The sequence below is a fragment of the Peromyscus leucopus genome, chromosome 9, assembly GCF_004664715.2.
Source record: "Peromyscus leucopus breed LL Stock chromosome 9, UCI_PerLeu_2.1, whole genome shotgun sequence".
In the NCBI taxonomy this organism is placed as follows: Eukaryota; Metazoa; Chordata; class Mammalia; order Rodentia; family Cricetidae; genus Peromyscus; species Peromyscus leucopus.
Window position 1 is genome coordinate 69,350,555 of NC_051070.1, and position 12,807 is coordinate 69,363,361.

At 52.4% G+C, this 12,807-nt stretch overlaps 1 protein-coding gene across 1 annotated transcript; it reads right to left on the reverse strand.

The window, feature by feature from the left end:
• Positions 1-2,595: 2,595 nt before the first annotated feature.
• Rem2 (RRAD and GEM like GTPase 2) lies at positions 2,596-7,001 on the reverse strand. The gene is made up of 5 exons (XM_028892240.2): positions 6,736-7,001; positions 5,289-5,633; positions 5,005-5,078; positions 3,895-4,102; positions 2,596-3,574 (listed from the first exon to the last, which is right to left on the reverse strand). Exons 1-5 carry the CDS (start codon positions 6,836-6,838, stop codon positions 3,294-3,296), a joined length of 1,011 nt encoding a protein of 336 aa, XP_028748073.1. The 5' UTR covers positions 6,839-7,001; the 3' UTR covers positions 2,596-3,293.
• Between the last annotated feature and the right edge of the window lie 5,806 nt (positions 7,002-12,807).

A 12,807-nucleotide genomic window follows, 5' to 3' on the forward strand; every position in this document is an offset into this window, starting at 1 on the left:
CTTGTGGACTCGACAGGCATTGCACGCTCAGGATGCACTGACATACATTCACAGAAAATAAGAATAAAATATTTTTTTTTTTAAAGTTCAAAACTCAGCCGGGTGGTGGGTGGCACACGCCTTTAATCCCAGCACTGGGGAGGCAGAAGCAGGCAGATCTCTGTGAGTTCGAGGCCAGCCTGGTCTACAAAGTGAGTTCCAGGAAAGGTGCAAAACTACACAGAGAAACCCTGTCTCGAAAAATGGAAAAAAAAAAAAAGTTCAAAACTCGATGTGGTGGTTTATACTTGTTGTTTCAGGAGGCTGAGGCAAGAGGATTTTTGGAAGTACAGGGCAGCCTGGAGTGCAGTGGGAGACCCTGTCTCAAACAAAACTAGGGTCTGCTGAGGTAGATCCTACCTCAGATCCTGCTGAGGTAAAGGCCCTTGCCGCAGCCTAACGGGCCATGTTCAATCCCCGGGACCCTTACAGTGGACGGAGAAAACCAGCCCCTACAAGCTGTCCTCCTGTCTCCACATGCACGCCGTGGCTTGCTTATACCCCAGCACACAAATAAATGAAATAATACACTTTATTAGTTTATTATTTTATGTGTATGAGTGTTTAGCCTGCATGTCTATCTGTGTACCACTTACGTGCCTGGTCCCCCCCAGAGATCAGGCAAGGGTGTCAAATCCCCTGGAACTGGAATTACAGACAGCTTTGAGCTGCCATGTGGGTGTTAGGAATTGAACCTGGGTCCTTTGGAAGAGCAGCTGGTGCTCTTAACTGCTGAGCTCTCTCTCCAGTTCAAATTAAAAATAAATAAAATAAAATAAACCAAGGCTGGAGATGCAGTTGAGAGAATGTTTTCCTTGCATGCATGAAGCCTTGGGTTCAATCTACAGTACCCAATAAAGATCTCATCGTAGTTGAGATCTGTAATCCAAATACTCGGAGGTAGACGCAGGAGGACTGGGATACTAGGCAATCCCTAGCTCTGTGTAGCTCAGGCTCGGTTTAAACTCATGATCCTCCTGTTCAGTCTCCTGAGTGCTGGACTAAGTCCCATCATGTCTGACCTTCCAGCCCATGCTTCTTGTGACACACAGCGTCACCTCCATGTGTATCACTGTTTCTAGCCCCAGAAGTCAGTTCCGCAGCTCCTACCACTCACTGCTGTCCCAGCCCATGCACAACTCTCCCAGTCTCAAAGGACCATTGCTAACATGCTGCACACGCGGGGACCTTCAGTGACTCACTGCCGTTAGGCACAAACTCCTCAGCTGACATTTAAGGTCCTTTGTGGTCGGGCTCCAAATCTTTTCCGTGCTCATCTCTTACCCTCCTCTTCATGTCCCCGAGGTTTCAACCCAAATGCACAACCATCTGGTCCCTTATTGGCCCTGTGTGTTTTCCTGCATTTTAAAACCTGAACTTCCTCTGTGGGCTCCAGAGCACCAGGCCTTCTTACTGCACTATTCTCATAGCCAGGTGACACCCCGACTTTCACCGCGGCCATCACATGGCTCCGCCCATTGTGTCCCCGCATCTTCTCTGCTGTACTTCTCCCCCATCTGTGTTGAACTGCAGATTTAAAACTAGAACCAAGGGACTGGAGAGGTGGCTCAGAGGTTAAGAGCACTGGCCTCTCTTCCAGAGGATCAGGGTTCAATTCCCAACACCCACATGGCAGCTCACGCCTGTCTGTAACTCCAGTTCCAGGAGATCCGACACTCTCACACAGACACACATGCAGGCAAAGCACCAATGGGCATAAGATAAAAATAAATTTAAAGCTAGAGGTAGAGTCCCTGTCCCGCTCTTTACTGGGTAACTGCAGGCAAGCTGCTGAAACGGTTTCCTCCACTGTAAAACCGAGAGCAACGCCTTCTAAGGTCTTTAAGGAATTAACAAACACAGTTCCATCTAGTCCTAAGGATAACTCCATCATCTGTATTCTCATCTCATCCTCCGCTGGTGCCTTGCTCCCTAGTTACAAGGACTTAGGAAGCACCTCATCTCTCTCTACCGGGTTCTAGGACGCTGCGTGTGGTGGGTTGGAGGCTTGGCTCGACAGCATTCAGGTAGCTGCACTAAATGTCTAGAGGTGAGGGGAGCTGCTGCCTCTGCTCTCTTTGTTCAAACTCATGGCTCAGGCAGCAGCAGGCGTGGGTGTCCCCAGGGGAGGCAGTGACAGCTTCAGTTCTCACAGGGCTCTGCAGGTGACAGCTGGAGCGGCGTGGCCCTGCCAGGGAAGGCACAAGCCCACCCTAGCATGCCCCAGCTAATGGGCATCTCTAGGGGGCATAGTCTCCACCTTGAACCAACCCAAGTCAAAACTGGGTGACTCTGGAGCTAAAGGTCGCCTCTCCAGCTGCTCCCTGAAAGGTGGGGTAGGATAAGGAGTTAGGACCCAGAGCCTGGGACTCTGGTATCACGGTGACCTGTCTCATTGTGGAGGGCCTGCCCCAGGACCAAGTCAGCTCCCTACCTTTCCTAAAGATGTCCAGTCCTGGCTTCTCAGGCCTCCCAGTTTTCCTGCCTGTAACAGAAGCATCCCCTCACGTCTCCTTTTCTGGGAACTTCCAGAACAGAAAGTCAAGATGAACACAATGCAATAGAAAAAAAAATTTTATTGGAAAGGAGAAAGGGGGATTCCTTGCTGGTGCCTCCTAGGCCCTGGCCAAAGGGGTTGCCAGCACTCAGCTCTACTTTAGGGCACCTAAAGGCAAAAGTCTGCCTACACCTTAACTTCAGTAACCTTAAAGGGAGGGGACGTGCCATAGCAGAAGGGTAAATCAGAGTCTGATCTCAAGAACAACTTCCAGGCCCTTTCCTTTAAGAACTTCTTAAGGGCAAAGTGGACCTGGGTGGTGGATAAGAGAACATTTTCAGTCATCTCTGGAAGAGTCATCTCTGGGTTTTTACCTTTAAAACTTGCTTAAAGGTAAGGCATGTTCAGAGTACCGAGGAGGTCAACTCCATCCAGGAGGCTACAAAAGCACTTTTCCAGTTCTAGTTTTTGGAGTCTCTTGCCAGGAGAGGTGGCCTCTTGTGAGTTAATAATAATAATAAAAAATACCTTGCAGCACGGATTTCTTCCCTGACTCGCAGGTCGTGAGGCGCTGTGGGTGGTCAGCAGTTCAGACCAGGCGTGGAGGCGGTGGACGGACCAGCCACCCGGCCCCGCCTCCCGCTCACACCAGGGCATCCTGGGAATATTTGGTTTCCTAGACCGACAGGAGTAGGGTGAGGGGGCGAGCAGAGGGCACGGTGACCATGGCGACTGCAGTGGCCATGGCGACCGTGGCTCAGAGCACGGAAAGGTCGTGACACGACCTGGAGCGCTGCTTGAAGAACTTGGCGTTGCGCGGCACCAGGTTGGCGAGGAAGCGCTTAGCCTTCTTGGTGAGGCTCTCGCGGCGCGTGGGCGGCGCGGGGCCGTCGGGGCTGCCAGACTCGGCTCGCTGGCCCCGGCGCCGCAGCCTGATCTGGCGCACGGCGCCCTCGAAGAGCTCCCGAGTGTTGTGATGCAGGGCGGCCGACGTCTCGATGTGCTTGCAGCTCAGCGTCCCGGCCAGGTGGCGACCCTCTGCAGGAAGGAAGCAGCAGCTCAGGCGCCCGATGGCTAGGGCTCTGCCCGTGGCTAGGGCGGGAGATGGGGGTGGGACCACTGAATCCCAACTCAGACCCTATGACCGAGGTGCTAAAGGGAGGGCGAGGTGCCTGTGTGTGGGGGATCAGTGAGGGCTAGTGAAGGACCCCAGGAGCTGGGTAGTGAGGCTCCTCCATGACCCAGGGACTAAATGTAAGGGTGCACCAGTAGGGCTAAGAGGCCTCCAGGAGAAGAATGACCTGGAAAGTCATCTCTTGAGATTTCGATTACAGAATGGGTTCAGGCAGGATACACACCCTCTAGTGAGACCTCCCTGGAGCGGGCCAGGTCACTCTTGTTTCCAACAAGGATGACAGGTAGGTCATGATGGGGCCTTCCAGCCCGGAGCCGAAGAAGGGTTTCAGGAACTTTGGAGAAGCTTCGTCGATCTGTGACCGAGAAGACGATGAGAAAGGCATCCCCCGTCTGAAGGCAGTGGTCCTGCAGCCATCCTCCGGCATCGCCCTGCAGATGAGCAGAGAGCCACAACATGCTAGAGCTGGAGGCATAGACACTGGAACCTGCATCTCAACCAGGAGGAACCCGGATGTGAGAGAGGCCCCCTTGCTTAGAACTGGGAGCTAGTTAATGGCAGAATTCCGAAACCCAGGGGCCTTGTGGAGGATGGAGAAGTTAAAATGATGTGAGTCCCACGTGGGAGAGCTGGGGAAATAGGATCTCAGGATAGGTTAACCGTCTACGTTCTTAGGCTTAAGCTCCTGATGTAGAAAAGAATGTTGTTGAGGAAGATGTAAAGGCTTGGGATGTAGCATTGGTAGAATGCTTGTACTATGCACAAAGGCCGGAGATGGATTCCTGGCATGTTGTAAACATGTAATCCCTCAACAGCAGGCTGGGACAAGAAGGGAGATGTGCATTCCAGGCCACTGTGGGCCACACTGTGAGACCCTGTTCCCCAAAATAAAGAGCTAAAAAATTTAAAAGTAACAGCACTTAGTCTCTTCTTTCTACATAGTAACATTGTGTTCAAGTATTCAGAAGCCTGGAATTCTCCTCCCTTTACTGATCCTGTGGAGTCCTTTCTTCCCGTCCCATCAGACTGTCAGGCTGAAGTGTTTACCTATGGGTCAGTGCTGGTGTCTTTACCCTGACTTGAAGCTCAAGAGATTCTAGAATTCAGATTCTAACTTTTGTCTGAGCCAGAAGGTCCTGAAAAACGGTGGGTATCACAGCCACGAGCCGTGATAGGCACACCAAGGTGGGCCTTTGCTCCTCCAGACGCTCCAATGCAAAGTCATGCTCTAGCCCATGTTGGAGCCAAGACGGACAATGTCAGCAGCTTCAGCCAGCCTGCCCTTCCCAAGGCCCTGCAGTTCCACTGCTCATGGCCACATCTCCGTCCTCACCTGCTCCCAGATGTCATAAACAATTAAAGTCACTTCTTCTCTGTCCACTATGATCCGTCTCTCATAAGTGTCCTCTGTTGGGAAAGAGAGAACAAAGCCTATGAGGAGGTTCCCCAACACCTGTGAGACTTGGTAACCAGGAACACCTTGGCTCCCAGCAGCAGGGAATCCCCTCTGGGGAGACTGCCACAGAAAACATTGGGGAAATTTCTCTTAGTTTCTGTCCTCCAGTGTCTGTTCACACCAGAAACACTTTCATCCCTACAGGGTGCTCCCCCAAATACCTGAGTTCTCCATCTCATGAGCACTGTCTCCCTGGAGACCTCCAAAAGTGGCGGCTAGGGTGCTCTTGCCTACGCCACTCTCCCCCACGAGCATGACCTTAAAGACACCATCCTTTTGGGTGGGGGCTGCGTCCCCTGAGCCCACAGAGTCGGAGGAGCCAGAGGATGAGGCCTGAGGTGGCCAGTCAAGTTCATCGACAGCTTGGCCCCGCCGCAGCTGGTGTTTGTAGGGTACAGGCATACTTCCTCTTCGTCTGGGGGCCCCAGGGACAGGAGGTGGCCCACTCCGGTCCAACTCTGCCAGCAGTTTCTCTGGCTTCTGTTTCAGAAGTGTGGGGTCTGCTTCTAGAGAGGGAGAGAAAAGGAAGCTGTGAGTGAGGTATGTCTAGATGCCTGCTGAGGGCTTAATTTAGGCTGCTTCTTCAGAGCAGATAAAGGCCATGATCCCAAAAGAACGAAGAGCCATTATTAGTCCAGCCTCTTGTACTGAAATTACCCAGAAACCCAAAGTGAGGAGCTCCCAAGGAGCTAGCATAATGGTTTCCTCCTTGTAGGTCCTGGCCACAACCTGTTCAAAACATGTGCACAGGGTTACACACCACTCACACCTCACACTGCCACAGGCACAGCCCTAGACTAGGCCCCAGGGCCAGGTGGGTTGGGAAGCGATCTACCTCTCCACTAACGGGCTTATTGTCTCCTGCGTCTCAGTTCTCAAACTGAGAGCTGCTGGCAGGTGTTGGCAGAATCAGAAACTTTCCAGGAGCCTTGTTCCTAGCTAGGGCTGGGGGCCGGGGGCTGGGAGCCGGAGAAGGGGGGTGTGCTGTTTCCTGTGTCCCCGTAGGTAGGTGAGCCCCCCCAGTGCATATGTGTGTGTGAGAGAGAATCCTCCTGGATTTTTGCCTTGTCCCGGTGAGTGGGAGAGAATATTGTGTTCGTGGGGAGGCAGCGGTGAAGAGAGTGTGTATGTGGGGAGGATGACAATTCAAGGGTTGGGGTGACTAGAGGAACAACAACAGACACAACAAAGGGGGATGGAGCGAGGCTATAAATAGCACAGGATCAATATTTGGCAGGCAGCCAAAGATGGAGCTGGAAGAAACCCTTACAACAGGTCCTTAGGGAAGCCCCCTCAGCGGGTGATTCCTGGGTTTGTGGGCTGCCGCTTTCCTTCCCCCTTCCCTCCTGGCCGGCTCTGCTTATCAGGGACGAGGTTAACCTAGGGGCCAAGTACCCAGTTTCTCTAGCAAAGCCCGGAGCGTGTTGGGGGAGGGGCACCTGGGCAGCTTTCCCCCTCCCCCTTGGCTGTCCAGACCTCCAAAGTGCAGGGATCTCCTTGGCTGCGTCTGCTCTTCCCTTCAGAGTGAGCCCTGGCACCGACCTTCCCATAACGCTTCAGCTCCCCCACCCATGGCTTCGGCCACATCCTACTCCGGTTAGCCCTCACCTGGTGTGGGTGTCCCTGGTGGGGAGGCCTGGCGGCTGCTGGAAGGACAAAGTGCCGTGGTCTCCGTATCCGTGTCCATGTTGCTGTCAAGGTCCGTGTGCATCGGCGTGCATGTGCGAGTGTAGCCCAGCGGCTCACAGCACCGGTTCCTCACTCAGCAGCACTGTCAGCTTTTCCCTTTAAATCCTGTCCCCCCCCCCCCCCCCACCCCAACCCAGACACCTGGAGAAATTGCCCCGCCTCCTGATGAGGTCACATATGCTAATGAGCAGTGATGTAAGCGGGATTCCCTCCTTCGGTCCCCCTCCTCTTTCTTTGTGTCACTTCCCCCTGGGAGTATGTGCCACACGGGCACAGCCTGGTGAAGGCAGAACGGAGCAGTCCCAGGGTCCGAAGAGGGTTTCGGAGGGCAGCGTGGAGCAAGGGGGCTGTGGATAAAGGAGTTGAGAGTGGCAGGAAGCAGGGACCCTGGGAGCCAGAGGACGCCTTGTTTGCAGTTTGCAGCCTCCATCTCACTGTCCGGCTTAGGGTGGGTGCTCAGTGGCTAAAGAGAGGGCGACAGACTGACGAAAGGCTAACTTGACAAAACGAAACGGGCCGAGAGATGGCGAAGCTGGGGGACGGCCACCCTATTACTGCCTGCCTCCTTCACTCTGCCTCGTCGGGAGTAAGAGCTACAGAAGTCGGCAGGCAGACGAGAGCGCTGAGGAGGCTCTTTGTGCAGCTTCATGTTGCCTGCGCCTCCCTCTCCGCTAGGTCCCCGCAGCCCGCGCTAGCCAGCAGCCGCCGAGCTGGCTGTGATGGACAGCGCCTATGGGAAGCCGGTACAAGCAACTCTGACTACCCCGTGTCTGCCCAGCTCCCTTCCATTCAGGTTCTGCATACCCTTAAGCACCCAGTCACCTCTCCGCCTCGCCCTATTTTGCCAAGTACCCTTCGGTGTTAACTCTCTTCCTTTTCATGACAAAGGTTTAGAGTGGTTGGTTGGTGGGTGGTCTGTCCCCAAAGCACTCAGGCAAGTGTCGCTAGGATTCCCACCTTTATCTTCCCAATGCCACTGACAACCCCCACGCCCCAACCTTCTACACAAAGCTGCTTGCCTCCTCTTAAATATCCGCAACCATTTTAAATAATTTTTTTTTTTCTAGACAGAGTTTCTCTGTGTAACAGTCCTAGCTGTCCTGGAACTCGATTTGTAGACCAGATTGGCCTTGAACTCACTGAGATCCACCTGCCTCTACCTCCCAAGTGCTGGGATTAAAGGCATGCACCACCACCACCACCACCAGGCAAATAATTTATTTTTATTTCATGTGCATTCATGTTGCCTGCATGTATGTCTGTGTGAAGGTGTTGGATTCCCTGAAACTGGAGTTACAGGCAGTTATGAGCTGCTATGAGGGTGCTGGGAATTGAACCTGGTTCCTCTGGAAGGGCTGTCAATGTTCTTAACCGCTGAGCCCTCTCTCCAGCCCAAAATCCTGCAGTTATATAAAAACTTTAATTATATATATGTAATTTAAAAAAATCTTATGTGCACTGGTGTTTTCCCTACATGCATGTCTGGTAAGGGTGTCAGGTCCCCTGGAATTGGAGTTACAGACAGTCATGAGCTGCCACATGGGTGCTGGGAATTGAACCTGGGTCCTCTGGAAGGGCAGTCAATGCTCTTAGCCATTGAGCCATCTCTCCAATGCTCCTTGCAACCTTCTTTTATTGGTGATACATTTTGTCATTCTCAGTGGACTTTTCCATGGAAGAGATGAGTAGTAATCCCGGGAATAGTGTGGTGCCTCTCATGTGCAGATGAGCTCCAGGGCAGGATCTGAAGGAGCTAACTAACGTAACTCATGAACTCGACTCTGTAGAGCCTTCAGTTTCCAATCACAGCTTACTGTTCTAATTTGCTTCTCCCTGCTGTGATAAAACCCCAAAACAACCCGGGGGAGGAAAGGGTTTATTTGGCTAGCAGGTAAGAGTGCATCTTCAGGGGAGGACAAGGCAGGAACACAAGACAGGAACTTGAACAGAAATCATGGAGGGAAGCTGCTTCCTGGATTGCTCAGGTACCTTTCTTCTATAGTCCAGGGCCCCAGAGCACTGTCTACGTGGGCTAGGACCCCACAGCAACTAGCAATCAAGAAAATGTCCCACAGATGTGGCCACAGACCAAGCTCACAGAGGCAATCCCTCAGTTTAGGGTTCCTCTTCCCCAGTGTCATTTTGACAACTGAAATTAATGTGACGCTTATTTTATCCACAATTTTGATATAAGAAGTATGTTCAGTCGTAGAAGAACACTTGGAGTGGTGACCTTGGTAGCCATGCGTTTCTATGAGTGACCCTTGGCCTTTTGGAAAACCTTACATTTCAGACGTGAGTATGAACGTGCGTATGCGCCCCATGTATGTAGGTGTCTGCAGAGGCCAGAGGAGGGTGTCAATCCCCTGGAGCTGTTGTGAGCTGAGTGCAAACCCAGGTCCTCGGGAAGACCAGCAAGCACTCCTGACCTCTGAACCATCTCTCCAGCATCCCCCTCTGCTACCGTCCCAACACCCCCCCCCCGTGTGTGTGTGTGTGTGTGTGTGTGTGTGCTCGCGTGTGCATGTGTGTTTGGTTTTTGAGACTGAATCTTTGGCAATTCTGGAACTGTCTCCTAAGCTGTCACTGAATTCAGGATGGTCCTTTTGTCTGAGCCTCCTGAGTGTCGGGGTTAGACACACGTGCCACCATGTCTGGATTTTTTTTCTTAGACTTATTTCTTATGGATGTCTATGGACACACGAATGCACCTGCATTCATGTCGAGAGAGGTCAGAGGACAACTTGGCAGCTGCTCCCTCCTTCCACTCTGGGTCTTGTGTATTGAACTCGGGGTGTCAGGCTGGGGAGCGAGTGCCTTTACCCTCTGAGCTGTCTCTCCAGCTCTGTTTTATCTATTATCATCTTGCACTTCTGGGGATCAAATCTAGGCCGTCCTACACGTCAGATAAGCCTGACTCCCCGGATACTTCTCTTTGGTTTACAGTTTTAAAGGAGTTGGGTGTGGTATCACATCTGTAATCTCCCCTAGAGCAGTGGTTCTCAACCTTCCTAATCCTGCAGCCCTTTCATATGGTTCCTGTTGTGGTGACCCCCAATCATAAAATTATTCTTGTTGCTACTTCATAACTGTAATTTTGGTTCTGTTATGAATTGTAAATACCCATGTTTTCCAATGATCTTAGGTGACACCTGTGAAAGGGTCATTCAACACAAAGGGGTCATGACCCACCGGTTGAGAAACACCACTCTAGAGGCTGAGGCGGGGTAATGGAGTTGGAAGACCAAGCCTGGCCCATCCAGCAAGACCCTGTCTCAAAACTAAACTCAGAAGACACCCTAAAGATGCAAGTTTTTCTTACCTGCAGAACTCACTTAGGTGCTTGGATTCAAATTTCTTTGATACTAAGAGAGAGTGGGTCAAAAGCTGCCAAGCCTGGCAAGTTTCCTACGGGGACTCTGCCCCTTCATACCAGTCTTGGACCATGGGCGGGGAGGGAGGTCCAGCTGTAGGGCATTTCCTTCCATTTTTTGTGAGGGGTGAGGGGTTGAGATGGGGGGGGGGATTTCTCTGTGTGGCCTTGGCTGTCCTGAAGCTTGCTTTGTAGACCAGGTTGGCCTCAAACTCCTGCCTGCCTCTGCCTCCCCGAGTGCTGGGCTTAAGGGTGTGTGCCTCCAATGCCAAGCATAGGGCATTTTCTTAGTGATTGATGGGGGACGGCCCAGCCCATTGGGGGTGGTGCCATCCCTGGGCAGGTGGTCCTGGGTTCTCTAAGTAGGTTGATCAAGCCATGAGGAGTGAGCCAGTAGGCAGTACCTCCGCATGGCCTCTCCATCAGCTTCTGCCTCCAGGTCCCTGCCTTGTTTGAGTTCCTGTCCTGACTTCTTTCAGTGATGAACAGTGATGTGGAAGTGGAAGCTAAATAAAGCCTTTCCTCCTGAACTTGCTATTGGTCATGGTGTTTCATCCATCACAGCAACAGTAACCCTAAATAGGAGAACCTCTGGGGGTGTGTGGTACCCTGGCCTCTTCCTTGCCCCCCTACAGTTCACATTAGTGATTCTAGTATATATACCTCAAGCTTCTGCCATGACATGGTGCTACCCCCACCAAGCAGCATTATGGAGCAAAATCTCCAAAGATTACTGAGACCAGAGTAACTGTGTGAGAAGGGTCTTGCTTTGTAGCTTAGGCTGGCATTGAATGCATGACAATCCTGCCTCAGCCTCCTTAGCATGGGCCAAGATTATAATTCATGCACTCTCTTACCTTCTTTTTGTAAACTGGTGGTCTCTGTGGTTTGCTGCAGTAACAGTAACACAACTTTTTTTTCCCCCTTGGGCTTTGGTCAAAGTAAATTTGAGCTGTTGGTAGAGGGCATGCCTGATGTATTAGTCAGGGTTCCCGGAAGGAATGAGTTCCCAGCCCAGATGAACCGTCAATCAGACCTAGCAGGTATGAAGTTCTGGCTTTCAATCCCCAGTACTGCATAACCTGGTAATTCCAGCACTTGGTGGGTCAGAGCTAATCTTTTTTGTTTGTTTGTTTGTTTGTTTGAGACAGGGTTTCTCTGTGTAGCTTTGCGCCTTTCCTGGAACCCACTTGGTAGACCAGGCTGGCCTGGAACTCAGAGATCCGCCTGGCTCTGCCTCCCTGAGTGCTGGGATTCAAGGCGTGCGCCACCACCGCCCGGCTCAACTTTTCTTTTTTTTAAGGGAACTTAGTGTCTGGATCTATTTCCCTATATTGTCTGTACAAGGTCAGTTCCCCTTCCCACCAGCGCTGGGGCTCCACTGTGACTGACCAAAGAGAAAGTTCCTGCTTACCCAGAACAGAATAAACTTCCATGTACAGTGATCTAAGCACAAGCCTCCCGAGTGATTGACTCTGCTGCTGCATCCAACCATGAGCATGCTCACCTTCATCCCCGCCCATTTTTGCACTGTAAATATACCAGGAAGGGATGTTTGGAGGTCGGGGGATTGAGGTGTCAGTCAGCAGGGTCTGAGGTGGCTCTGGCAGGAGACCAGGCAATGGAAGATGCAGTGAAGAACACCGCCAACCTGACTACTGTCTTTTTTGAGGCAGGGTTTCTCTGCCTGAACCTGGCTGTCCTGAGCCTTGCTCTGAAAGCTGGACGACGTTCACCTGACATGTACCAGGATTACTTTTGTGGGCAGGAGTGCCCAAAGGGAAAAGCGTAAGCCTGGCAGCAATCTCTGCGGAGGGTGAGGGCAAAGCTTAGTGTATCCCTGCTCCAAGTTGTGGAGGGTCCTAAGAGGGGAGATTCTGGAGAAGCCAGTTCCTTGTGGGACTTTGAAAACTCTGGGGCAGCTTGCTCACCAGAGGCAGGGTTCCAACACTCACCCCCAGTCTCCTCCCCTCAGCTGCCATCCCCAGAGCTTCGGCTCTGCCCACTGCTTGGGCTCCACTTCGCCTCCATGTTTAATTGGCTCATCCTGCCTAGAATTCAGCCTACTGCTGACAGCATGGTTGAGGACTCAGCTTGGGCCCTCCTCCGGGAAGACCCCCTGGATTTGGCCAATCACGCCAGCACTCTCACACCTCAGACTGACCTTCCTTTCAGCCTCTCCCTGCTGGGAAGGGCCTAGGCTGAGACCTCGCCTCCCTTGCCTGGCTGGTGGAGAGTGAGAGCGGGTCCTGGGTTTTATCAGGGAACAGACTGCTGCTGTGATCTGTTCTGAGAGTATTCCATAAATGGATCCCTTCTTGACGGCAGGGCTCAGCTGGCTCCGACTTCTGGCCTGCGGTGAGTTCAGGTTTGCCACTGAGCCTCATGTCAGTCAGCGTGGAGCGGGGCCGAGAACGGAGATGGAGATGGACGGTCCCCAGCGCTCCTTGGATGGTCCAGCCTCCTCGGCGGCATAAAAACGAAAGGCAGGCAGTTGGAAAATAAACAGGAAGAGGGAAGAGTGGAGGCCGACCCACAGCCTCTGAGGAGGAGCACAGTGAGAGGGAGAGATGAGCAGAGCCAGGCACAGTGTAGCTCACGGCTAATTTACCAGGGGC

What these genes read in the sequence shown, in the direction of transcription:
- Rem2 (XM_028892240.2), bottom strand. Translation starts at nt 6,838, where the DNA reads ATGCACACGGACCTTGACAGCAACATGGACACGGATACGGAGACCACG. An exon ending in TCATGAGATGGAGAACTCAG is followed by an intron (nt 5,079 to 5,288) that starts GTATTTGGGGGA and finishes CTTTCCCAACAG; the next exon opens with AGGACACTTATGAGAGACGG. An exon ending in CAGGGAGGTCTCACTAGAGG is followed by an intron (nt 3,575 to 3,894) that starts GTGTGTATCCTG and finishes TCCTTCCTGCAG; the next exon opens with AGGGTCGCCACCTGGCCGGG.